At 40.2% G+C, this 27,428-nt stretch overlaps 1 protein-coding gene across 2 annotated transcripts in view; it reads left to right on the top strand.

Annotated features, from left to right (window-relative positions):
• igsf11 (immunoglobulin superfamily member 11) overlaps positions 1–24,747 on the top strand; it is a 197,655-nt gene extending 172,908 nt beyond the window's left edge. The window contains exons 4-7 of one of the 2 annotated variants that reach the window (XM_078559817.1): positions 4,975–5,130; positions 13,427–13,549; positions 16,940–17,087; positions 22,813–24,747. In XM_078559817.1, coding sequence (XP_078415943.1) covers positions 4,975–5,130; positions 13,427–13,549; positions 16,940–17,087; positions 22,813–23,242 — 857 coding nt within the window. In that variant the 3' untranslated portion in view covers positions 23,243–24,747. The remainder of the gene's footprint in view (positions 1–4,974; positions 5,131–13,426; positions 13,550–16,939; positions 17,088–22,812) is intronic. The other variant, XM_078559818.1, reaches the window with a different exon arrangement.
• Positions 24,748–27,428: the final 2,681 nt, after the last annotated feature.

Raw genomic sequence — 27,428 nt, 5'->3', positions numbered from 1 at the left:
GAAATGTTAACTCTTTATTTTCTCAGCAGATGCTGTCAGACCTGCTGAGTTTTTCCAGCTTTTCTGTTTTTGTTTCAGATTTCCAGCATCCGCAGTATTTTGCTTTTATCCTAATGAAACTGTTTCTCAATATTTGTGATAAAGCACCAGCTGGATCTGTTGAAATATTTTCAGACAATGTTGCTTAGTAGTAGCTAAATCGCCCAGTGCCTCAACTTAAAGAAATAAGCTCAAAGAGACACTGTTGCATATGTGGTCAAAAACATAAGAAAAAATTTTTTTTTCAAGTAAACAGATTGATAGTGGATTATGCAGGTGAACTCGTCAGGGAAATAAAGACAGGATGCCACTAAAAATAAAGATAAGCCACCCACTATTTTGTTGCTGCCACACTAAACTCCAGTGTGATGAAGCAGTTGTGATGAATGAGACTTGCTGTATTGAGGGTGATATTGTTGATTTAAGGACATTGTCACAGATTTCATTTGTAAACCTTTCCAAATTGATTATTTTTTCTCTCTCTTATAGCATCTTTTTGAAAGACACCATTCTTGATTGAGAGGGGGTCTGGAGAGCTCACATAAAACAGACAGTTTGGTTGTCTGGTGCTAGTTGCTAAAAGGAGCTTGATACAAGCTTCAGTTATTCTGTTTGATCTTTCCCTCCCCTCCTCCTGAGCTCTGGCCTCCACTAACCATATACTCAGAGCTGCCCAGCAATAATTGATAATTTTATCCCAGCTTGTACTCCCACCCCATGCTGCAAAGCGCCAGAGCTTCAGTGAACTTCCCTTTATTTATGACTCGAGATCATAAGCAAAGGCTTTTTAATCCTGAGAGATTACATGTTTTTTTTTGTTCTCTTTTTTTCATTCTATTCTTAAAATCATGACAATTCTGATCAGCCTGTGTTTGTCTAAATAATGTAATTATCACCTTCCACTTTAAGAATGCCCATTTTGGGGAGAAAAGAGTTTTTTCAGGCCACTAGTTATTTTTTAAACATTGTGAAATTTATTAATATTAAAACTTAGTAATATGTTGGGTAAGAATTATATTGAAGGTTGGGTACTTTTACCTTGATTTCGCAATCTCACCAATTCTTCCACTAGCTTCAAATTAGGCAATGTTCCAGCTGTTCCTTCACAAAATTCAAAATGAGATTAATCCTCATCCACTTTCCACACAGTCAATAATGAATTTAGTTCCAGTTCTTTACTCTGCTTAACAGTGCAGGCCTAGCTAACTACCATTTATTTTGGCTACCTTTTGATCAGCTGAAAACCGCACGCACCAGTTTCCAAGCTGCTACTAACTCTCAGCAAATGCCCAGATAAATTGAAACCGGAGGATCTTTCTAACCTCCACCCATTTCCGTGACCTTGTAGCCTGCTCTGGACTGTCCTCAAACCAATCTTTAGGTTAATTATCCCTCATTTACAATTTCTTTTTTTGACCTGATGAAGTAATTGGATTTTACAACCTTTCCGGGTTTACTAAATTCTTTTAAACTAGTTTAGTTCTAACTCCAAAAACATAAACATCTCTCTGGACTGCCCTTATTCTTGCAAGCATTGCAGGCATCGTGTCTCCAGCTCGTTGGCTAAGTAAGCCCACCTGTTGTTTTAAGAGGCTAATAGCTAGAAAGGTAAGATCATAAGTCACATGGCCACAACCCTTGGAGGATAATAGACTCAAATTGCACCAGTTGCATTTATCCCATTTTCTACAGTTAAACTTTAATTCCTAAAACTACAAGCTACACCTAAAACGTAAAGGTATATTCTAAAACACATGAACCATGAACTAGATGTTCACAACAGTATACTCAGCATTTCACAAATGCTTTCAATTCTGAATGGTGCTTGAAGTGTTCCATCAGCAGGTGTAGCTGATACTGTAGATGGTTATTATGCAATCATTTTGTTGTAGGAATGTAGCTATTACTATTGAGTTAGAAATTGTCTAATCTAGCGACAGAGGCACTCAGTCCCACTGCAGTGCCATTTGTGCTATGAAGTTGTCAATGCTGTTGTTGGTGCAGTGAAGCAGATCCACACGGATTAAGTGTTAGATCTCTGAATGTGTCGATAGACAACTGAGAGTCCAATTAAATGCTAAGGGAAGGATTTGTGTTGTCCAAATTGGACAGCTTGTCAATGCAATAGAAAATAAAGGTTGGTAAACTATTGATGTCCTGCCACTAAATCTTACCAGCATATTATATAATGCCTTATATCATAGGATCACAAGATATATATGGATGAGAATGGCTTTTTGACTGAATGTAGCTCATTTGTCCAGAGGTAACCAGTTCTTCATCACAACACCCCTGTCACAACAATTTTGCTGAGGGAAGGGTGGAAATCATGGAGCCACTGTCACAGCTTCCAATCTCTTAGGTTTCAGAGAGGAATGAAGGATTACAAATGCTACAGCCTTTTTCAAAAAAGCGGAGAATGGTAAACCTGACAATTATAGGCCAGTCAATCTAACATTGGTGGTTGAGAAACATTTAGAGACACTAGTCCAAGACTAAATTCATTAGTCCTCGGAAAAATATGGATTAATAAATGAAAGCCAGCCGGTTTATGGCAGAAACCACATTTGATTAATTTGAATTGAATTATTTGATGATGTAATGGAGAAGATGGATGATGGTTGTGCAGTTGATGTTCTCTAGACGGACTTTCAAAATGCGTCTAATAAAGTACCACATGATAGATTTGTCAGTAAAATTGTAGTCCGCAAAGAAAACAAAGAAACATAGCTGTGTGAATGTGAAATTGGCTAAGGGAAAGCAAGTAGTAATGAACAGTTGTTTGTAAGGCTGGAGGGAAGTTTGCGGTCATGTCTTCCAGGGGTTAATGTTCAGACCACTGTTCCTGATTTGTATTAATGACTTGGACTTCAATACACCGGGCTTCATTTAAAATTTGCAGATGGCACAGAACTTGGAAATGTAGTAAACATTGAAGTGGATAGTAAGAGACTCCAAGGGAACAAAGATGTTGAAATGTACAGACATATGATGCAGAGAAGTGTGAAATTATAACATTGATAGGAAGAATAAGGAGAGACAATAGAAGCTACATGGTACAATTTTAAAGGGGATGCTGACCTGGATGTCTATGTACACAAATCTTTGAAGGTGGCAGGATAAGTTGAGATGACTGTTAAAAAGGCATGCAGGCTCCTTGGCTTTATAAGCCAACCTGGCAACCTGCCCAGCAGCAGTGGGAAGCCAATTAAGGCTGGTTAATAATGCTGCAATGGCCTTTCCCTAGGACAATGGAGGATGCCTGAGGCACACCAGACCGCTGCTGTGGCTGTGGTTCACCTCATTACAGGAGGCGAGAGCACAGAGGGAGAAATGAATATGCAAAGTTATCTTTAAACGAGCGCATAAGTTTCATTCAGCACATCCGTGGACAAGTGCTTTCAAGCAAAAGTATTTCCCCTGCAGATGGATCCACCTGATTGTTAAATCCTAACACCCAGAACGGCCAGTTCTAGGATTAATAGCGTGGCTCTATCCTGATGCCCCACGCTTGTCCTTTTGGGTTCCTGACCCAGAATTAATTCCAACAGCAGGATTGGCATGCTAGCTGCAAAATGTAGCCCATGAGGCAGGATTTTGCACGCTGGATCAGTACCCTGATGTCAAGATCAAATCTGACTCCCACCCTCACATGGTGTCAGGATCATTCACCTGACAGTGACTTTTGCCTGAATTAGTGGCTAGTGTGCATGCTTGCTGTCCAATTGAGGACAGTGGGCAGTTTTTCAAGGCCGCAGAGCCAATAGGGAAGCCTCTGGCTTGGAAGGAACTACATCCTGTTGTTGCAGCTAAGGGAGAGAGAGGAGTCCTACATCTTGAGGCACCCTCTCAGCACTTTTGTGGAGGGGGAGCAACTCAACGGGGAGGCCTGTGGCTAAATTGTGAGTGGGGGGTGGGGGGAGGAGAGGGAGAGACCTCAAAGTCAGCCTGGAGCGCTGCCAATCCCCCCTTTTCCCCATCTCCCCTCTTTCCCCCCCCAGTCTGCTACTGGGAGGTGACCTCCAGGCAGCTGCCACGCCCCTGAGGCTGCCCGGGGCCTGCAGGCCAGCTAGAATTTTCCAGTCAGCCTCTGATCATTAATGAGCCTTTTAATTAGCTCAGCTGCCCACCTGATTATTTGGGGGTGGGTTCTTTGCCCGATCCTGCCTCCTGGAAAATGAGCTGGAGGCAGGATGATGCTGGGCAAACTCTCACCGACCAGCAACGCAAATTTACACATCCTACTGCCTCAGTTCCTGCCCCCACCCCAAATTTCTGCCCATAATTTTATTCGATGTAACATCCTGGATTTATCTTTTCTGTACTGGCTATCACCTTCGACACTAGTGTAATCTCCCTACTCAATCACCTCATTGAGAAGGAGAGCATTATCGCAGAATAATACTTCATCCATACTTGGATTCTTGAGTATTAGCTATCTTCCTAATTTGAGAATTTAATACAAAGTGATACCATGAATGAACCTAAGAATTGTGTAAAAGTACAAGTCAAAGTGACAGGTGACTGAGTGCACAGTCTATTGGTGAGTTTGTGAAGGTTCTGGCACATATGAATTGTGCCACTCTTCCTGCAAAAACAGAATATTGTATTGTTATGCAGTAGTATGGAACTTGGGGTGCTCAGTACTGTTTCTAACATCAGATACATGTAATGGGAGGACATTTCTGGAACTTGACAATTGTGAGAAAATGTGTAACTTGATAATTTTGTTTGCCAAGTTGAATGGCAATTCAGGAGCTTTATGGCCTTTCCCACTGAAATTTTGGGAGTTGAAACAGAATAAACACGAGCATTTCCCTAGGAGGTATGAGGCCTGCTTGTATCTGTGCTCTCATTAGCTTCAGTGGGAGATGTATTTTAGTGGTGCTCTAACTGTGCTTTTCAGAGCTGATGTTTTGCAATCTCTTCTTTCAGTGCCACCCACTGTCCCATTTTGCAGACTTCAAGGAGTAGTTGACGCTGGAAATGATGTCACTCTGACTTGTAGTTCCGAAGAAGCTATCCCAATCCCAACGTATTCCTGGGAAAAACTGGATTCATTTGTTAAACTACCACCAATGTCGGTACAGGGTAATGTACATACTTGGTTATCAGTCTGCCTGGTTAAATATTTTCCTTTTGACTTTTATTATGTGAATTAGTGAGCTTTTGAAAAAAATGCTGCTGGTCTTGTGTTTTTTCGGGTACTGAGTGAACACTTTTTGGCTAGTATATCATAAATAAAACCCATGATTGCCTGATTATCCATTTCCATTAAAGGGACAACTCTGACAGAAATAGAAGAGTTGGTTTTCAAAGTCAACATTTCAAGTTACAGTGTTACCTTATTCCTGGCTTCTTGTAGTGACTGATTGACTCCTATCAATTAAATCAATAGTGATGATGGCAAAGACTGCGCTTTTGTTATAATTACCGTGAAATAGTTACCTCATTTATTTACAAAGGCCTAGAAACTCTTTAACAGATGAGTTTGTTTTTGAAACATAAAATAAATGTAGTGCATCAGTACAGCAATGGCATTGAACTGTAAATTTTTGCAAATGGGAACAAGAGAAATGGCAGAGATTAATGGGAAAGTCATGACTGGGGGTAAAAAAGATCAGACACCATTAATCAAAGAAATAGTGATATAGATTGGTGTAAAATGTCAGGAGATCATAGTGAATAGCGATAGACCAGGATGCTATTCTTAGGCAGGAATCACATAATGCAGCAGATATAGATTACAACATTGAGATAGTACGTTGGCATGGGACATCATTATTCACCTCTGCAGACCTCTCGATGCTGGCTGCTAAGGATAACAAATGAAAGGAATTTCTGCAGTCTAAGGCCCTTTCTACAGTGGAAGCGAGTTTGCAAGCAGAACATTTATATCCTGAATGAGTTCTGTCACCTCTGGCAGGTCTGTTTTGAATGTTTGGTGATCATACATAAAAAGAAGAATCAACATTTTTATGAAAACAGAATAATTCTGTGACAGTCGATGGGGCACCTAGAATTATGCCACCATTAGTCGAAGCTAAACATGAGGAATATAGAAACATTAGCAAGTACGGAATGAGAAAAAGGTCATTTGGCACATTAAGCCCACTATTTGCAATGCATCATGTGCAATTCACACTGTCATGAACTCAAAACAACTTATTTAATGTCTTGAGGGAAACAAATAACCACAGGCAAAGCACAAACTCAAAACTGTTTGATATTCCCCCTGGAAGACAATCTGGTGAAATTGTATGATATTAATCTAATACATTATAATCTATGTTATTCACCTGCCTGGTTGTATTTTATGACATTTTCATGGTGCTGGTAGCCTGGAGCCATAATACTGCATTGAATATTTGGTCTCCTATATTAGTGGTTATTCTAATTGCCTATTTGGACACCTGATATTTATCCCTTTCCCTTTTCAAAGGACTTAGTTTAAATTGTGTTAAAGGAAACTGTTAGTTTAGGAAGAAAAAGGCTTGATAGACCGGTGTTATTTTGATCATGATGCACCATAACGCAATGCAGTTGGGTTTAGTGAAAGCATAACATCTTTGTGATGCAAATCATTGGGCTGAAAATGTACCATGTAATATGAGAAATGGATATAAAATTAGCAACCACTTATAAATGCAAGGGTTAATTGAGGACAGCCAGCATGGACTTGGTAAAGGCAATGGTGTTTGAAAAATGTAATAGATCTTTGATGAAGGCGCTAACTTGAAGTTAAAGAGAATGCAGTTAATAAAGAGAATGTGGATTTTTTTTAGGCCATGTTTCAAAAGGTGTCTGACAAGAAGCTGGAGGCATGTGATACAAGAGTGAGAAGAAAAGATGGAAGAAATTTTTTTATGTAACAGGCCCATGCAAAGCTTCGCCACGGGCAAGAGTTGATGTAGAGAGAATTGTACTTGTTAAGGGAAAACAGGATAAATATTGAAGCAGAAGATTATGGGAAAAGAGAATGGAGCACTGGGATTAGTTTTGCATTACTGTAGCAGAGAACAATAACTGAGTGACCTCTTTCTGAAATGTAAACCTCTGCAATTCAATAGTTTCACATGTTAATGCATTTGAATAATATTTCGTTGTCAACTGCTAAATCAAATTTGGATTAAGAATCTTATTAAAGCAGAGAAATTCCATGCAAATATCTTAGCATTTTCATATTGCAAGGTGTGATTTCCTTCCTATGTCAGCTTGTTGACGAGTGCAATTTGCATAATTACGCATGCTATATTCCAATGCTGATAATCAGTTGTCATTACTTTCAAAGAGAGTTTATTGCACTTTTATCTATGAAGCAAAAAACTCACCGGACTTATGGGGTGGAATTAAATACCACACTCCCCTCCACCGCTCTCCAGAGGCGAGTTCAGAGTTGGGGGTGGGACATACATGATAAGGTAAGGGGGTACAGATGGAAATCCCGCTGCCTTCCCACCTCCCTCTGATTGGGGCTGATGGGGTGGTGGGTGGGGTGTCCCGGTTGAAAGGTACTTTGCCCGAATGAGGGACTCAAAATCGGGAGGGGCCACAGGAAGCTCACCCCCTCTCTTGATGTTGACCTCCCTCTCCCCCTCCCTTGGCCGGTGCCCTCCTCTCTGGGGCCCCCATCTCGTCCACCTACCTGTCTCCAGAGGAACCATCACTGATCCGCTCGGTAGGCACCATGCCACCTGGTGATGTCGTCAGTAATGCAGAGCTGCCTCCAATTGGCCAACAGCTCTCAGGGAAGGGGAGACAGTAGGGGGGCGGGGGTGGTGGGGGGGAGGGGCGGGGGGGTTGGGTAGGGGGAAGATTTCCATCCTACAGGGGCCTTAATTCAGTAGGAGACCCAACGCTGTCCAATTATATACCTGATTACCTTGGAAAGGCAACATGGGGGGATCCCACTTGTTCTTTAACTGGTGGGTAGGACCCATGTTGACGCCTCTAACTTCAGCCCCGAGTCTGGCTTGAGGACTAACTTGTGCTGCCATGAAGCAATTCTGCTGAGGTGCAGATCTCTGCGCTCTTGCTTCAAGGAGGCGCTTAATATGGGACAACTGGTGCACCAGGCTGCTTCTAGTGGCTAACTTCCAAAAATGTTAGCAGAAGCTGAGGACTAAGTTGTCCATGGATATCAGGATGGAAGCAGGTGGGGAGTGAAGAATAATAACACCATCAGTATCCCTTCCTAAAATTAAATACCTTTAACTTTTATTTTCGTCTATTACTAATGATTTATTTTAGATTGAATTTTATTCAAATGAAGACTTGATAGTCTCATCAAGGAGCTGACTTGGAACAGTTGCTAAACCTGATGTAGCAAAAAAAGGCTCAATTAATGCACACGGTCAAAAGGACAAAAATCACTGAATTGCTGCGGGTAAATTACTGCATATAATAATGTCACTTCAGCTTCATGACATATCAGACTCCTTGGAGGTTTCTGATGGTATTATCAGTGTTCACTGTTTAAATAAACTTGTTAAAAATAGAAGTGATCAAAAATGGTAGAAAAGTACCATCCGTGATAAATATCCTCTTGAAAGGTATAACCCTTTTATTGAGTATGCTTTTGATATTTTCATCTTTTTATTTTTCAAGAAATTTATTCTTAAACTATTTATTTGGAGTTTACATTTCTGCAGATTTAGGTAATATGTCCCTAGGTAAAGAAATGAAACAAAACCTACCAAAATATCAGGTGCTACTTCCCACACACAAACCTAGTAAGTAGATGTAGTGTTGTGACATAGACAGTGCTCACATAGAGTTCACAAGTACTTGTGAATTCAGGTCAGCTCCATCACTTTCATGGTCACCTAATTACGGGTTAAACTTATCCAGAATACTTCTTGCTTTAAAGTAGTTGTGAAATGCAAAGATTTGTTCAAATATATCACTAATAACTAAACTACCATCCACAGCCAACATGTAGCCTCCCTCCTCCTCATTCATTGGTCAAAGATTACACATTTGTAAAATAAAGTTTACTTCTCAATTCTGTTGGCTGCAGTTTTGTAGAGTGTGTGTCACCTCATTTCCCATGCTAGTTTCCATCAACATACAGGCCAACATTGGAATCTAGCAAAACCTTCAAAAACCTACTGCTTTCCCAAAAATGCTGACCACTCCAGAAAATAGTTCTTAATATAAACCAATGGATTGTTGAAACAAACTGTGGCACTGGAAGGACAATAGGAAACAGGCTTTGTTTAATTTTAACAAGTAAGTATGCATAACATTCATTTACTTGCATTTGCAAAAATCATGTGGCTGATTATGGCTAGGAATGAACTGGGAACATGGTAAACTGAACGTACATTTTTTTTGAGATTAGCCATTGAAAACTACTTTGTAGAGCTGGTTTAGAATTCCTGGGGCTCTGGACCCACAGTGTAACACTTTCCTTCCCCCAAGATCAACTAAAGCTCAAATGTAGTAAAATGAAAAGAATAGTAGGATAGTAGGCCTGGAAAATATTTACATACTGTATTAATAACATTTCATCATAAACCGCACTTAATAAAACTGCTGTAGGCCCTTGTGTTAACCTGCACTTACCCTATGCATGTTCCAGGAATGCCAAGACAAGCCCATTCGATTTGTAAGATTTTGGGCTCTCACATGCATACTGGAAACAGTTTATTCTTTTTGTCAGCATCAGACTGGCCACGTTGAGGTGCTCTTTAGGTTTTTTCACACAGGCTTCCATGTCCCTCATGCAGCAAGGCACACTTTGTGGGTGGCACTGAAATAACTTCTAATTTTACAAACAAGCCTTAGGACCAGAGTTATCAGAACCTACATGCATGATGCATTATAGTAAGCCTGCACAAAAGGGGATGTAGGCTGCAAAAAGGGGTGGCAGCCTCTTCTCTTTGAGCCCAATGCCTGTATCTTATACCTGTGTTTATAGGAGAAGGCTGAATTTTTGATGCCTTACCTGCTTCTGCAGATTTTTGAGCCAGAAGCCATTGATGGAGTGGGGGAGAAAGAATTTTGAAACTTGGTGCATGTGTCCACCTTTTGTTAGGAAGTGAGTGGGACAAAAGACTAAGATCCTGATTTTCTTTGCAGCACAACAGTGTGCCGCAATATATTTATATCTTATCTGATGTCATTGTAACACACAGCCCGAACCCTAACTTCAGCCCCAGGTCACCTTTGGTGGGAGTTCCTCGGGGCAGTGTGCTAAGCTTCAGCTGCATCGTCAATGACCTTCCCTCCAACATAAGGTCAGAAATGGGGATGTTCTGTGCTGATTGCACAATGTTCAGTCCCATTCCCAATTCCTCAGCTAATGAAGCAGCCTGTACCCACATCCAAACTTGTACAGATAAATAGCATTCACACCACACATGTACTAGACAGTGATCATCTCCAGCAAAGTGTCTTAAACCATCTACCCATGATATTCAGTGGCGTTGCCATCATCAAATTCCCACATTAACATCCTGGGGGTCGCCATTGATCGTGAACTTAACTGACCTAGCCACATAAATACTGTGGTTAGAAAAGCAGGCCAGAGGCTGGAAATTCTGCAGCAAATAACTCATCACCTGATTCCCCAAAGTTTGTCCATCACCTTCAAGTCAGGAGTGTGATGAAATGCTCTCCATTTGCTTAAATGAGTGCAGCTCCAGCAACATTCAAGGAGCTGACGCTATCCAGGGCAAAGCGTCCCACTTGATCGACACCCATCCACCCTCTTACAAATTCACTCCCTCCACCATTTGTGCTCCATGACAACAGTGTATGTCATCTATAAGTTGCACTGAAGCACACCACCAAGGTTTTCTCAATAGCATGTCCCAAACCACTAATCTCTGTCACCTAGAAGGGCCAGGGCAACTGCCACAGTGGAAACACCACCATGTCCCCATCAAAAATACACATAATGCTAACTTGGAAATATATCTCTGTTCCTTCACTATCACTTGGTCAGAATCCCTGAATTCCCCCTAACACTGTGGGTGTACCTACACGACACAGATTGCAGTGGTTTAAGAAGGCAGCTCATCACCACCTTCTTGAGGACAATTAGGAATGAGCAATAAATGCTGATCTTGCCAGTCACGCCCACAGCCATGGAATGACTAAACGCAAAACAAGGAACAAATGAGCCAGCTGACTTTGAAGAGAATGGCTGATTGCTTTATTCAGCCAGCGCTGTCATTGGACTGAAGAATTCCCAGTTTGGGGACAGGCGTTGACACACAGTATTAGGCATGGTGCCAAGATTTGATGGGATATGAGGCCGCAGTGATCAAAGTCTGCCTGCCTGCCTCCACACTGCTGCCTTCATTACAGTACATTCCTTGAAGAGAAGCAATTTAGATTCTGAATGACATATACCATGCAGAGACACTGAAGAGAAGCACTGGAGTCACACATACTATTTCGTTTTTTAAATGCATTGTACATGAGGAAAAGCAGATGAAAATAGGGAAGATTGTTTCTTTTGCTACTTAATGGTGAAAGCTTGTGCATGAATGATTCTGCAGGAGCAGGATTGTAATATGAATTATGGTTATTTTTGAGAGTTGTCCATGACTGACGGGGAGCAAATCTCATTTGCCCACTTGTCCACAAGTTTCACTTCTTCCTGAATATTCCCTGCCCTGGCAATAATTGAGCTTGGGTCTACTCATTCTCCTACTGCAGATGATTCTCTTTATTGCAATGTTGTGCAACATGTAACAGATGGCGTTAAGTTTGGAAACCCCTGCTGGGTATACAACTGGAACCCCATTCCTCGCTTTGTCGGTCCAAGGAATGTAATCTTTAAATAGCATACTTATGATATGCTCAATGTTAATTCTGTTGAGGGATGTGCCTTTCTGTATCAGCATTCAACTGGGGTTTCTCAGGGGTGATGGAGATAGTGGAACTGTGGTAGGGGCATTCATCAGTTCATTAACAAGGTCTCCTAGGAGTCATTGCCTTTTCTCCATTCTTTCAAATATTTTTTGTCACAAAATTACAGTCTTGTGGATGCTGCTAGGAAATCAGCTGTTGACTTGCATGATGAGGTTCTTGAGGTCTGATGCTCAGGACATAACTTTCCGCAGGGGTTCTGCTCATCTGCTGTAACTTAGGCTGAAGATATGCAGAAGCAACAGAAAAATGATGGACTTAGCCAACCAACAATGTAATATCTAGAGTGTAGCCTCTGTCTTAGCTATAGCCAGTTTTCAGAGAAAATACAAGCCTAACTTTTGCTTCCGTCTATCCCGTAGAGGCACTGAAATTGAACTATGGTGGGTGTCGAGCCGACTCTATGGGGTGCATCACCTGGAAATGTCATTGGAGACATTGTCAACTCTCTCAGAGACAGAGTCCAGATGCTGACTAGCCATGCACAACATTAACAGTTAGCTTGTCGGTGGCCAATTTGTCCTTCTCCCCATCCGTAGTCAGCACCCCCCTTGCCTTCCCCCCCAAACATGACCAGTCCAACCAAAGTCTGTTGTGCCTGTCCACCATTGCAACAACAACTTGCATTTATATAGCACCTTCAATGTAATAAAATACTCACGGGCACTTCACAGGAGCATTATCAAACAGAATGTGATACCAGTTCCCGGTCCAGGTGTGCTTCAGTTTTTTAACATGGCCTGGATGCAGGCCTATCCCTTGGCAGGGCTTGGCTGGAAAAGAAAGGGGAGGAATGCTTGAAAGCCCTGCAGCTGTGTTCCTTGTTGCCATTCTCAGGATCTTAGAGTGCAAAGACCCTATGTACCAAAGAGCCAATGGGTAATTAGAAAAAGATTCAGCTTATTTGGGCCCCTCTAGTCTAAGTAAAGGTCCCAGTGCGCATCAAGCACTAAATTTATGGATTTTCCTGCATCATGTTGCGCCATGGGTCTTACTGCAGGAGAAAATGGTGGGATATTCCTTCTCGCCTCATTAGCACTGAAAAGCTGGACCTGTATCTTTTGGAAGTGTGGGCATCATTGTAACAGTTTTACTGCACTTTTGGTGAATGGGTGGTGATGGAGTGGGTGCAGCTCCAAAAAAGTTCCCGGTCAGTGTCTTTACTTGAAATGTTACCCCATCAGTTCTCCTTACAGATACAGATGGAGCTGCAGCTTACTTTCGAATTGTCTGTTATATCTGTTATTAGAAACAATTAATTAGTGACCCAAGCAACTTATGGTGGGGGTACATGGGCTTTACCTTTACATGGTTTTCCTTTGAACTGTAGTAATCATCAAATGGGAATGTGGTCTTGCAAAAAGCTAGCAAGTGTCCCTGAGTTGGAGCAAGGTCAGTACAGCCTTGTTAGTGAGGTGACATATTTTAGAATTATTAAAAAATGGTCTTTATAAATCAAAACATTATTGTGAATCCAATAAACGTTCAATAAATATTCTTTCAGATCAGATGCAGGGAACATTGATTCTCCGGAATATCAGCACTGCTACAAATGGTTTGTACCAATGTACAGCTTCTAATACAATTGGATCCAGTACCTGTGCCATTGACCTACAGCTTGTTGCACGTAAGTACACTGTAAACAGTGGCTTTTTGCTGAAAATATCATTTTGTGAATTTTTTTCTCCACCTTTGAGTGCAGAATTCAGTTTGACCTGCATATATACCATGCATTAAAAGCAAGTAGGATTTAGAACTCTACAACATTTGCACACATTAGCCATCCAATCATTGAAAACAATTCAGACTCTATAGATTAAGCAGAGTTAAGCCATCAAAAGAACATTTAATGTAACATACCCATCATGAAAATATCTACCTTATGAATCCAACAGAATTTTATAAACAATCATCTTATGAATCCAACAGAATTTTATAAACAATCATCTTATGAATCCAACAGAATTTTATAAACAATCATCTGTAACAACCCATTCTATTACATAGCAATAATTTTGGGGGTTATTTAGTGTGAAAATTAGGTACATTATACATTAGATGAATAAGGCCATTGTTATATTTGAACTCGAGTCTGTAATGGCAATTCTGCCGTCTTCTCATTACAGCTTTGGCATTCATCTGAGCAGGTAGACAGAACCTCAGTTTAATGGCTCATTTGCTCTCACAGTACAGCATTGCATTGGAGAGTCAGCTTAGGCTATGTGCTCACATCCTAATGTAAGTCCGCAACCTTATGAATCAAAGGAAAGAGTGAAGCTGCCACTTCTGATGTATTTTTCTGAGAAAGTTGTAGGGTAGAGAGAGAGGTTTAAGTACAACTTTACAATGGGTTGATAGAAATGTGAGGTTTGTTTTATTACATTTTTTGTAATTGTAAATTGGCTTCCTATTATTTGCAACCCTCCAATTTTCTCTCTTCCCCTGCTGAAGACACTGACATCTTCTGGGTTTCAGTTTCATGGGCACTGTCATTCTCTAGTACTTGCCTTAGTGGTCATCCTTTATGTGCGTTTTGACATGCTATTCGATCTAAAGCTGTATTGTAGTTGATCATACTCAAATAGCTATCAATACGATTCTACCCTGGCTGAGATAAATAAAATTAGCGTAAACTGGGGATTGACTCTAAAATCTTCCTATCTTTCTGGAAAACATTATACTGGGAAAAGAGTATCTAGCAGTTGTGCCATTAGGGGAAACTAGTTGCAATATTTAATTTGCTAATAAATCTCTTCAATTAAATATTTTGATAGGTGCTACCTCCTTCATTTAAAATGTCTTATCATTACACATTTGAGATAAAATTGGATGAAAACATGCAGAATGAGGGGAGAATAGTATTAAGCTAGATGCTACTATTGTAAAACCACTTTTAAAAAAGGTAAAGGTTAATATTATACATGTCTGGTGCCATAATTAGCAATGTATGTACCAAAATCGATAGGAATCTGGACAGTTAGGTGCAATTAACATTAATATGTAAAAAAAAACTCATGAGAATATGTTAAAAATATTTATGAAACTTACCATTCAAAAATCCTGTTATAAGTCTCTTATCTGCATGCCATTTGAGCTAATCTTTAAAAAATATTATTGGTGAAGGGACGGTATGATGCTATATGATAATCCAAGCAAGACTGCTGGGATGAAAGTCACCTCTCTTTCATGCTTGTTAATGGACCTAAGTGAAATTAGTTCAAGCAATCACAATCCAGTTCTCTGGGGATGCAAGTCCATAGCACAGACCTCCCAATACTTTGGCACTAATTGACACTAATGAGGCAATCTCGCAGAGACATTATGAGGCTGGCTAATGTGAGAAATGGAAATGTCATGCTAAAGTAGTGAGGGTAGAGAAGGGGATTCCAATAGGTTTCTGCAGCAAACTGTGTTTGCAATATTATACAAATAATAATCTTAGACCTTTATTGGTTTTCTCTATCAGATGTATGTTTTTCACATTTTACTCATTAACATTTCTAGAAATATTGTGGAATGTTAGGAAGAAGTATTTTTATTCCAATCATATTCCTGTGGAACTACTAGAAGGCACCACTTTACAGATACATTCTTAACTAGAAATAGATGGGGACAAAAGCCAAATCCAGAAAAGCTATGGGTAACCATGGTGTAGTTATAAAGAAGGAGCATGGGACTAGGTGAATGGTGGAAATGAGAAAGAAAGACTGGCATTTATAAAGCACCACTTGCGTCATTCCAAATTACCTTTTGAGCCAACAAAGTGCTTTTCAAGTGAAGCCACTGTTCTATGCAGAAAAATTAGTAGCTAAATTGTGTACTGCAAGGATTCACAAACAGCAATGAGATAAACGATCGGGTAATCTGGTTATGCGTTGGGTGAGAGATGAATGTTGACTAGGATCCCGGAAGAACTCCCCTGCTGTTCTTTGAAAGTGTCGTGGGTCTGAGGGAGCAGCTGTCATGATTTAATATCATGCTACAAGACAATGCCTCCAACGGGGCAGCATTCCCTCAGTACTGCATTAAAATGTAAGCCGAAGTGATATAATCAAGACTTTGGGTCTTGAAACCATGATCCATCAGTGGAAAGAGTTCTCCCACTGCACCGAGGCTGGAACTTAGCAATTTATAGTCTTATTTGTGAACTGCCACACTTTCCAATTTATGGAAATTGCTCTGATTTTTTTTGTGAAGTGTTTTCTAGCCATCAGAGATTGGTCTCAGAAACCAATTCTGGTGGAACCATTCTAGATTAACTATATCCACTGATATTATAAATATGGCATTAAAAACCTGTCCAAAATCGTCCATACATTTTGAGGAAGACTTACAGAACCAAAGACCAGAAGACTCATTGTGATGCTTCAAAATTTTAAGGTTACCATATTTAACACAAACTACATGTGTTTGCAATCCTTGGAGTTGTTCCCGTTCCACTGTTTTAACTCTGCCAAACATGTGGTAGACACCCTGTTAACGTGAATAAAAATGGGTTTTTTTTTGCCATGCTTCCGGCTGAGTTCAGGTGGAATAGGTCCACGCTTGGATATTAGTCCTGCAAAATGTGTGTACAATTGCTACCATCTTGAGAACTTCTGATTGGTGCTGCAGAAGTCACAATACAGTGAGCTAAATCTTCAAAATACTTTCAGTGTATCCCAAAACATTTATTGTGAAATGGTTTATAGATGTTAAGGATGCTATTGCACTGTTGGGCCAGCATGTTGTATGTCATATTAGTATGCTGCATGCAGGTTCAAATCCCGTAATACCTATTTCAGGAGATCCATCAGGAAAGGTCCCCATCAGAGGCTTGGTACTTCCTCGGAGAACAAAAGCAAGTAAATTTCAGAAGAGCTGGTTAGAAGGTACCAGATATAAGCAGCAGGCCCCATGCTTGTTGCAGAATGATGCATTTTGAGGAGAGTACCTCACAAGCGGAGGAAATACTTAATAATTGGATGTAGGGAGGAAAAAGAAGCTAAAATTCTCTTGATTTCTTTTGCTTCAACAGCACAACTCCAAAATGTTGGAATCATAGTTGGAGCTGTGGTGACGGGTATCCTGACACTCCTGCTCTGCATCTTTTCTATTGTTCTCATTCTGTTCTACTGGAAGAGCAAAAACAAATATGAAGAGGAAGAGATTCCCAATGAGATCAGGTTAGTACTTCAGGGCATTAAGAAAGATAGAATTTGCATTTATACAGCACTTTTCAAAGTTTTTCAAAACTAATTCATTACTTTTGTGGCACAGTCACTGCTGTTATGTAGGCAAAAGTGCCAGCAAATTTGAACCTAGCCAGGTCTCCGACACAAAAATACAATAATGACCAGTTAATCTGTGTTTTGGTGATGTTGGTTGTGGATTAACTGTTACCATTGCACCATGAGAACTCTTCTGTTCCTAATTGAACAGTTCTGTTGGATTTTTTTTAAACGTCCAACTGAATTGCAAATGGAGCCTTAATGTTTCATCTGAAAGATGGCACCTCTGAGAATGCAGCATTCCCTCAGGACTTAGGGGGTTTTGGACAGAGGGTAGCAACTGGTAAACTCTTTGAGAGCTACAGAAGTATTTATTGGGTTTCTGCTGGGGCTCAGTTGGTACTTTTTTGCCTGTGTGTGAAGAAAGTATAATTTTCATATTTTTCTGGTTATTGTGAAGGAGGTTTATGGGTATACGCAGATAGTTCTGTCTGTGATTTAATTATATTTGGAGTCAAGTATTGAAATCATCAAAAGAAGCTAGGTGTAGAAATGTGCTTGAAATGCTAATGAGTAAACATGGATGCTGGCTTAGCATGTAAGGTTTGAAGGGAATTTGCTTTTTTTTTTAGATAAATGAAGGGATTGCTTGGATTTCAAAGGGATCTTAGTCTGTTTACAACTAGCCAGATAAGCAAGGCTAAGGAGTGTGTTTATTTTTCCCAACGGTTACTGACATATTGGCAACATGAAAGGTTTTTGTTATGAGGAAGGTACAGTTTCAAAGACACCTGAAACAATAGAATTTACATATTAAAGAGAGAGAAACATATATAAAGGAGAATGAAAGGCTATGTGAAGAGAGGGCCATGTAAGATCTAACAAGAGTGTGTAAAACAGCCTTCAAGAAGCCTCCAGCCATTTGTGCATAAGCCTGCTGTGTAAAGTAACTGAAGGTGGGGAAGCCATTTGGAATTCCACTGTCAAGTGGGTATTGTTAACTTGCTGGTTTTGTTTTAAATCTTAAAATCTATTTTGAACTGTTGCCTTAAAGGGGGTGTGTGTAACTGGGAGTCGGTCAATTAGAAATTTTAGAATTTGTTATAGTAGTGAGTAATTATAGTCTTAAGTATGTGCTTGAAATCTTTTATTTTGTTAATATGTATTTTAATTTAATTTTTAATATCTCTAAAGGTCTTGGTGGACTCTTTACTACTGAATTCAGTGTACACATCTCGTAATAAATACAAATTGCAAAACAGTTGTGATAGCACAATCAAGTTTCCCTTGTGGATTCGGCCCTCCTGGCACACATCATCTGCCATGTCATGACCCTGTGTCAGAAGGTCGTGGATTTAAATTTCACTTTAGCCCCTTGAGGACAAAATTTTGTTTATTGTTTCAGTTCAGTACTCGTGCAGTGTCCTACTGTCAGAATTACCCCCTTACAGATGAGCTGTTTGTTGATTTTTCAACTTTCAACTGACTGGAAATTTTGCATGTACTGGATATTGAAACAATGGCTGCCACAGACAGACACATCCAAAATCTTTTGGAAATGTACCATAGGTGAAATATTTCAAGGCAAGGCTGCCCTGAGAGATTGCAAATGACCTGGGCAGTGTCAAGAAAGTCTTCAGCAGAGGAAACAGGCTGAAGGACACTCTCTCTCCCTCTTGCTATTTTGGAATAAGAGTGTTGCCTGGTTAGAGAAGCCGACTCTACCAGAAGCCTACCAGTGGACTGAGATCTTGTAATAATTGCAACACCAAATCTGATCGCATCAAAGAAACCAGCTAACCCAAATTGGCCACGGCATTTAAAATCTATGCCACAGGGACAATCAAAGGACACTTATTCTTTTATCTTTTTTTATTGGACTCTAACACCCCTTATTTCTTTGTGCGTGTTTGTGTGTGTGTGCGCCCGAATGAGGGTCAAATGCTTGACGTCACGTTTTTATTATTTTTCTCTGGTTTAGTGGTTAATAAATTTGCTCTCTCTTTAACTTAAGAAAACCTTGTTTCATTGGCTCCTTATTGCTCACAGCCTAAATAGTTACATACATTCTGATTTGAAAAAGGCATATCCTCATGAAAAAAGAAACTTAAACCTTTGTTACGATCAACCGGGGAGGCTGAGTAGAGGGGAGCAAGCTCACCCCTTCTCACCTGACCATAACACGTTCAGCTGAAGCCCCATCTGCCCCCTCGGGTACATGTGACATTCAATGGCGCTATTTTGAAGAAGAGCATGGGAATTCACCAGTGGGGTCCTGGCTAATATTTATCCCTCAACTCAAATTGTCAAAACAGATAACCTGGTAATTATCACATTGCTGCTTGTGGGCGTTTACAATGTGCAAATTGGCTGCTACGTTTCCTACATGACAGCGACGACAACACATCAAAAGCATTTAATTGGCTGTGAAGTGCTTGTGGATGTCCTGAAATTATTAAAGATGCTATATATTAAAAAAATCATTTTTCCTTTTGTGCCATGATTGAGCTAAAGTAACTGAGTGGACCTCCCTGACAATCAATTTCTGCCTCCCATAAGGTTTGAAAGAACATTTCCTGTTGCTTTCCATTTTCTTCAAAAGCTTTTTCAGGCGGAAGAGGATCTTTTAAAAAAAAATAAAGCAAAAGGCTTTTGTGTAACGTGTATTGATCTTCACTTTAACGTGACCCTCAATTTTGTAACCTAGCAAAGTCTGTTTTTGGAACAGCTGGCAGCCTTCCATAGTACACTAAAGCGAGCGAGCGTACCCAATTTTATGGGGTCTGAATAATTAACGCAAGCTTACAGCACAACGCTGGTCATGCAGGTAATGATAAACAAAATCTGTCCAGCAGTTCTAATTTAAAGGAATTATGCTTAAATTTAGTGGTAAAAACTGCATTATTTCAGCTTTTCTAAAGCTTCCACTGAATTTCAAATATTTGTCAGCCTTTGCCAACATTGGGGAGAGGCCAGAATGGCACAAATAAAGTGAAAGGAAACTTAAAATGGAGACACAAAATGGAGTCTATCAGCAAATGACAGTGGACAGCACTTGTCCGCCTGTAATGAATGACATAGTTGAACATGATGCTACAGGAGATGGATACAATGAGCAGTGATTTGTTCAGGATTTCGGAGCATTTTCCTCAGAGAGAAGCAGCACACCCGGCCTGCCAGGGGGTCGCAGCAGCCTGTAAAGTTGTGGTTGTTGGAGGCCAATCACCTCAGCTCCAGGATATCGCTGTAGGGAGTTCCTCAGGGCCGGGTCATAGGCCCAACCATCTTCAGCTGCTTCTTTAATAACCTTCCCTCCATATTATGGTCAGAAATGGAGATAGTAGCTCATGATTGTGCAGTGTTCAATCCTTTTTGCATTTTCTCATAATGAATCTGTCCTTAACCACATGAAACAACATCAGGGCTGGGTTAATATGGAGCAAGTAACATTTGCACCACATGTGCAGGCAATGACATGGAGAGGGTCTAACCATGTGCACTTGACATTCAATGCCAGTGCCATCATCAACATCCTGGGGGACACCATTGACCAGAAACTTAACTGGACCAGCCCTTAAAGTACTATAGCTACAAGGCCGGGTATTCTGTGGCAACTGACTTGCCTCATGACTCTCAAAACCCTTCGTACCACCTACAGGGCACAAGTCAGGAGAGTGACTATTTTCCACTTTCCATGATGAGTACAGCTCCAACAACACTTAAGAAGCTCAACACCATTCAGGACAAAGCAGCCTTTCAGCCCCCGATCCACCACTTTAAACATCCACCTTCTTGAGGGCAATTAGGGATGGGCACTAAATGCTGGGCTTGCCAGCGACTCCCATGTTCTGCGAATGAGGAAATAATTTTAAAATGGGGAGTGCCTTCTACTATCCACTATACTATGAAAACTTTCTGTACTTGCCAAACTGCAGCCTCATATTTCCAGGTAAAATGATGACTATGTTGCCCCTTGAAGAGAGTGCGTTTTTGATGCAACTTTGGACCAATGGCTGACTCATTTGGCATATGCCACCATTGGTGGCCTTAAAGGATTTGCTGGTGTACAAGGTTTATTGCACATACAAGGGCACAGCCGCAATGTGTAAAGTCTTGACATCTGAAGTGGTACAGATACATGCTGGGCACAAGATTTTTATTTGTGCAACATATATGGATCTAGTTCTGTACTTTCCCATTCAACTATTAGCAATTGCAGGAAGTTTGAATGTAATACGCTATACTCTGTGATTGATATCAATGCAAGTTTCACCAAAATGTATTGTTTCCTATTAAGTTCTATGGAAGAAAATCATGGAAATGGGCATTTTCACTCTGTTTTCAATGTCTAGAACACTTGATTGATTGAGTTAAATGAATAAATGTGATTTTCATTTTGAAGGCTAAAGCAGTTACATTTGTCATCCTCTAAGTTAAAATCTCAAATTCTAATTATGATTCCAGAAAAAAATGTACAAAATTTGTGTGCTGAGAATTGATGGATTATGGAATAATGGATGATGTACAAGACTTCTGTGGACCTTGGGATTTTTTCGCAGGTTGTCTGATTAGTTGAGCTGTCTGTTTGTATTAGGTGTATTAAATATAAGATTTCATTTAAAAGACATTTAATATGCAAGGCTTCAGTGACCAAGTAAAATATTTTGCATGAGGATAGTTTGATGGTGTAATGTATTGGAACATGAATGCATGAGTACTGCAGAGTGATGAGAGACATGATTCTCCCTGAGTTTCCCTATGGAGCCACACTGCTATGGATGTGGGTACTTTATGGAGGGCAGGCTCAGCAACATTTCTGGCTGTGTTTTTATCCACTGAACCATTGGTGTGTCCCATGGTGTCTTGATGGTGACATGAACTTCAAAAATACCTAAGGAGGAGAGTGAAGCAAATGATCAGAGGGTTGTGCTTTCACTACCTACATGTGTGTTTGAAACTAGGTCAAACTGAAAGGAGTACTGAAGCCACTTTGATTTCAAAGTTGCTAGGCAACTCCTCAGAAGATACAGGGATAATTTACTTCAAGGTCTGTTGTAAATCTGGAGAATACTAGCATAACCATCAACATACTGTGGAATTAAAAGCTTTTAGTTTTGAAACAGTGGCTTACTTTGTAAAACACACTGTTGATTTTATTTTAATTATATTTAAATATAATGGGTATTAATCATGTTGCCAATTGTAATATTCATGAATGAAATGCAAGATTCTTGCTCTCATGGGCAAGATTGGATTCCTGTGGAACTGAGAAATCTGTGGGATAATACTTTTATACGCCATATTAATTTCACAGTGATGCCATAAAGAAGGTTAACAGTCTTCACTTTATAGGAGTTTTAATGTAATTCATTGATACCCGTGGTACAAACAAAATATATAGAGAACAAGTGACACATCTCAGTGGGGAGTCGCATGCAATTGAACTATTGGTTATAGGTCTATGTCTGACCTGTGTTCATTTTGAGCACAAGATCAGTGCAGTAATCTATTTAGTTTATTGTATTTTAATTCCATATGACTGATCAGGTTTAACACTTTAGCTCATGGAAATAAATCATCAGTTGTATTATTTATTGCTATAATAGAAAGATGCAACAGGATCATTAGATGGTTAAGAATTATTCTGCGAATTTTAAAAAATCAATATTTCTTTTTTCAGGGAAGATGACATCCCACCATCATCATCTACCAAAGGTTTCCATCCAGCTGGTTCCTCTGAAAATGTTACCCTTACATCAGCAAACACATACAGCGCCCACTACTGGCAAAACAAGAAGCCCATCTACGAGTCAAATCCATTCAGTCGGTACAATGGACATACGCTCCACTCAATTACAACGACGTCCAGTCAACCACAGAACCGACCACTGTATACAAACGGAAGCCACCGCACCACACAAAAGGCAATGGTTGTTGCTACAAGTTTATCTCCATCTTCTCAAAACCTAACAAAATGCAATGGCTCACTGAGTCGTAAGACTCCTTCACAGCACACACTCTCCTATGCTGTTAGTCATGCAAATCTTCAACGAATGGGTGGCATACCAGTCATGGTACCTGCACAGAACAGGGCAGGATCTCTGGTATAGATAACATTTCATATATAGACTGAAGACTATACTCATGATCTAAATTTCAGTTGCAGACTGATATTCTTTCATCTTTTTTGAAAAAAAGACACTTTCTTGCCAGGTCCCTTCCCTGATCTGTGAGAGGGATTATATAAAAGTAAAGCCATTTCATGCCTGAGTTTGACTTGCATGCAACTGCATTTTGTCTTAAATTAACACATTTTTGAAGTCTTATTTTGCTTTTCAAAAGTCAACTGACATTGATGTACCTTCTTAAGGTTCTTAAAAAAGGAGCATAAGTTATTCCAAAAGGAACAAGACAGTTGCTTGTTATTAAAGATGAGTGATTTGAGTATAACTTCTTAATAATTTCTGAGAGACTGAAAATGTGTCTGAGATTAAGTTACTGCCCTCAGACAGGGATACCAGAAGAATTTTCACCAAGAATATCTCTAAAGTATGATTGCATCAGTTCACTTAACTTTCAGATGCCTGTAACTGTACCTGGGGAAAGAAGAAATGTTTGAATGAAGGACAATGTTGAAATTTAAGAACCAGCTCTGGAAAATTAATAACTGACTTCCAGAAGTTCAGTAAACTATCATCAGCGCATTAAAAAGGCCAGAAAATGGTGGAAAAATAATTTTGTCAACTGGACCATGACTTGGAACAAGATAGTTTACTTTGAAGGGGAAATGGTTTGAAGCTTCCTCCAATCTGAATATTCTAGATATCACGGCACATTGTTTCATATGAGGGTTTCAGCAAAAGCAATGCTACAAGAATAGAATGGTGCAAATTATAGGCAACAGCGAGACCAATGCTGACCATGAGAAAACTAGACTGCTGAGATGATTTGAGGAAAACAGAATGAAAATGGAATGGACGTACTGAATGATATGTTTAGCCACAAAAATGCGTTTGCAAATAACTGGACTGAACATGCTCTTAATTTCTCTGTGGAGCAATAAACCAGTATTTTACAATATTTTGCTTTCACAACAACGTTTAAAATGTTTGTTGCAGTGAAAAAATGATTTTACAATGGCTAAAGTTAATGCTTCAGCATTTTGTTGTTAAGAGCTTTGGATAAACATTTTCTTATGAAATATTTCTTTTCCCTATTAAGAGAATAGGTTGCACTTGTGTTGCAACATTTAATTATGTTTACATTTTTAATGGTATCTATGACTCTTGCAACAATTGTACATTATTTCATCAAATAGAACCCCCGAGCTGGAAGATTGCTGATTGGTACTGATTCCAGGTTCTCCCACGGTCTTGATACCACAGGGCTATGATTACTCAGCTAAAGACCCTTTTTCGGGGTACAAGAGATTGAGGGCTAACATGAGATTCCATTTTGAATCCTGTAAGTAACTGTGGAGGTCTTGTGCTGACCTGGACGCTCTAACAGACTTCGGCTAGATAATGAGCCATGTTTCAATTGTCAGTGGTATAAAGCATTTGACTACTGTACTACATACTTGTGTCATTTTATTTAATTAAAGAAGCTGCTTCCATCTGTGTTATGTAAATACTAACTGTTGCTGATGACAACAGTGCAAAACAACTTTCCTAGAACTTACTAACCACACCAATTATACACAAGTCTAAAGACTGGTTTTTCACCCATCTGTAATACTGCAAGTCAAATAAACAGCCCATAGTGGCTAGTTTAAAAGAAAATCTCTAGTATCACTGGAATGAGACTGCTAGTCAGTGAAAGTGAACTAATTGGCAGAATTGAATGAAACTCTTCTCAAAGACACCACTGATTTTCAGCCATTTGTGCATGAATTTCAGTAATTGCATTAATCAGTTTAAAAATTCAAGGTCAGCCATTTTTAATTTTTTGATCCTTGTGCACACCTATAAATCCATTAAATGTACAATAAAACTCATTAGCACTGAAAAATGGCATTTTACATTTAATTTCTAAAAATTACTGTACTAGATGCAATGGGATTATACATTGTCAGTTTATCAGGGTTTTAACCAGTTGTACAAAAAAAATCAATTAGTTTTGATATGTGTACCAGTAATTTTGGCATGAAATTGAAGGGGCTGGAGGAATAGAAGCCATTTGGAAAAGTACACTTCCTCTACAGGCAGATGTTAGAAAATAATTGCTTGTCTATTTTTTGATCAGCTGTCAACATTTCTAAATCATTAATGTACTCCCATTTTATTGTCCAACAGTCAAATGCTGCCAGCAATATTGCACTGATAATCATATAAAGTATCGTATTAGTTAAAGTTGTAAATTTCTCTCAATCCGAAGTATTTCAGATTTTTCAGTCCAAAAATGCCAAAAGATTATGGCTGCAAAATTGGGCTCCATTGTACTGTAGTTTCCGTGTTACAGGTATCCTTTTGGTGTTAAAATGGTGGTGTCTATACCATGTGAGACAATTTCCACATGGCCCGGGCCAAATGCTATTTTGTTGAGGTTGTGGCTTGGATGTAAGGAGGGTGCACCAGATGTATGCAGAGTAGACAGATTGTGATAAAGCTGGCACTTTCATTTTTGAGCTTGCTGTTCTAGCCAATGCCTTCTCAGCAGAGCTGAGCATGTGTTCAGCAACAGGAAGAACACGCACATGCAGACACACACAAGCGCTGTGTGCCGCATGTGGAGAAGGCCATGTTTGTGACTGCAAGGGTTCTCTCAGTAATGGGTGCCTATTGTTGCAATCGCCCTTGGACTGCAGCATGAAAGGGAGATGGAGCAGAAGCAGATTATAAGGCTAGCTGCTTTGCCCAGTGGAGGAAAGGTCTCGTGGTAGCAGGTCCATCCACCTCGGGCCGGCCTGGAGTATTTCTTTTGTCTCCCCCCTAAGCAAGGATCAGAGAATGTGTTGTCTGCACTTTGCAAAAGAAATGTTTCTAAAAATTAATCACCTCTTGCTACATCTGCAACCTTGGTGCTGGAAATGGCTTGTGATGGTGACTATGGTCCTGAATTTGCTCTCACATGATTCTTTCCGGGATGATTTAGGTAACATGTAACATCTCATCATTCACTGTCCATTGCTGCATCAGAGAGGTGACAAATGTTCCTTATGCCAGGAGAGGGAAGTTCATTGTGTTCTCTCTGACCAGAGAGAAGGCAGATTGTGCATATGGTTTTGCCAGGATGAGCAGGTGCCCCATGGTGCAAGGTGGCATCGACTGTACGAATGTACCTTTGCAACCTCCTCATCTAAATGCATCACAACCACAAAGTAACCACTTGAACGTGCAGTTCATGTTTGGCAACACTCTGCATATCATGCAGGTGAAAGCCCACTATCCTGGCAGCCATCATGATGCTTTCATTCTGGGCATGTCTGTTGTTCCCTCTGTATTTAAGTCACCATATCAAACCAGAGGATGATTATTAGGTGGCAAGTGCTATCTGCTTTACACTTTTTCACTCCACACTCAAACCATACACCGCCAGCAAGCATACAATGAGAGCCATGCTGCCACCCAAAACATCATAGATCAGCCCATTGGGGTTCTGAAGCAATAGTTCATTATCCTGAACCTCTGAGGGAGCCCTCCAGCACTTTGATTCGTGATGGCCTGTATAACCTGACCATTATGAGGGACCAGTCCTTTCCATCAAGGATACAAGGAGCAACTTGAGGAGGAAGGGAGGAAACATCAGCAAATCACCTTTCCAGCCAGGCTATTCATGATTGCCCCATTCAACTGCAGTTCCACTGAACACAAACCCAAATCTCCATTGTACAACAAGCAGACATCTGATGTGCTTCCCCCTGTTCTGGAACATCAGAGTCCTCAGCTGCAATGCTGAAATAAAAGCCATCACAAAGAAATCATTTCACACTAACCTTATCCAACAAACCATTCAATATTAGATACAAAAGTCAACTATTCATCCTTATGCATTCCCTTAGTGTCTGTCGTGCTGGTGCCTTTGCCTGGCCTAGTGCTCCTATGGGGTTCTGCCTCACTGGCAGCAGCATAGCTGGCAGAAGGCAGACTTTCAGTGAGGAGAGGCTGCAGATGCAGGGCACCCTCAAGCAGTTCCTACCTAGAGTATCTGGTTTTGGACTGTATCACCTCAATGTGGGTGGCAGCGGCCTTGGCTGACTGGCTGACATGCCAGTAGTGGCACTGGTGGAGTGGCAGTGATGGCAGTACGAATGTTTCCATCCTGACCGAGGACAGCAGGTTCATACTCCATGGAGCC

The sequence above is a fragment of the Cetorhinus maximus genome, chromosome 16 (assembly GCF_964194155.1).
Source record: "Cetorhinus maximus chromosome 16, sCetMax3.hap1.1, whole genome shotgun sequence".
NCBI lineage: Eukaryota > Metazoa > Chordata > Chondrichthyes > Lamniformes > Cetorhinidae > Cetorhinus > Cetorhinus maximus.
Note: the sequence above shows the minus strand (reverse complement) of the source record. Positions and strands in the feature narration are given on the sequence as shown.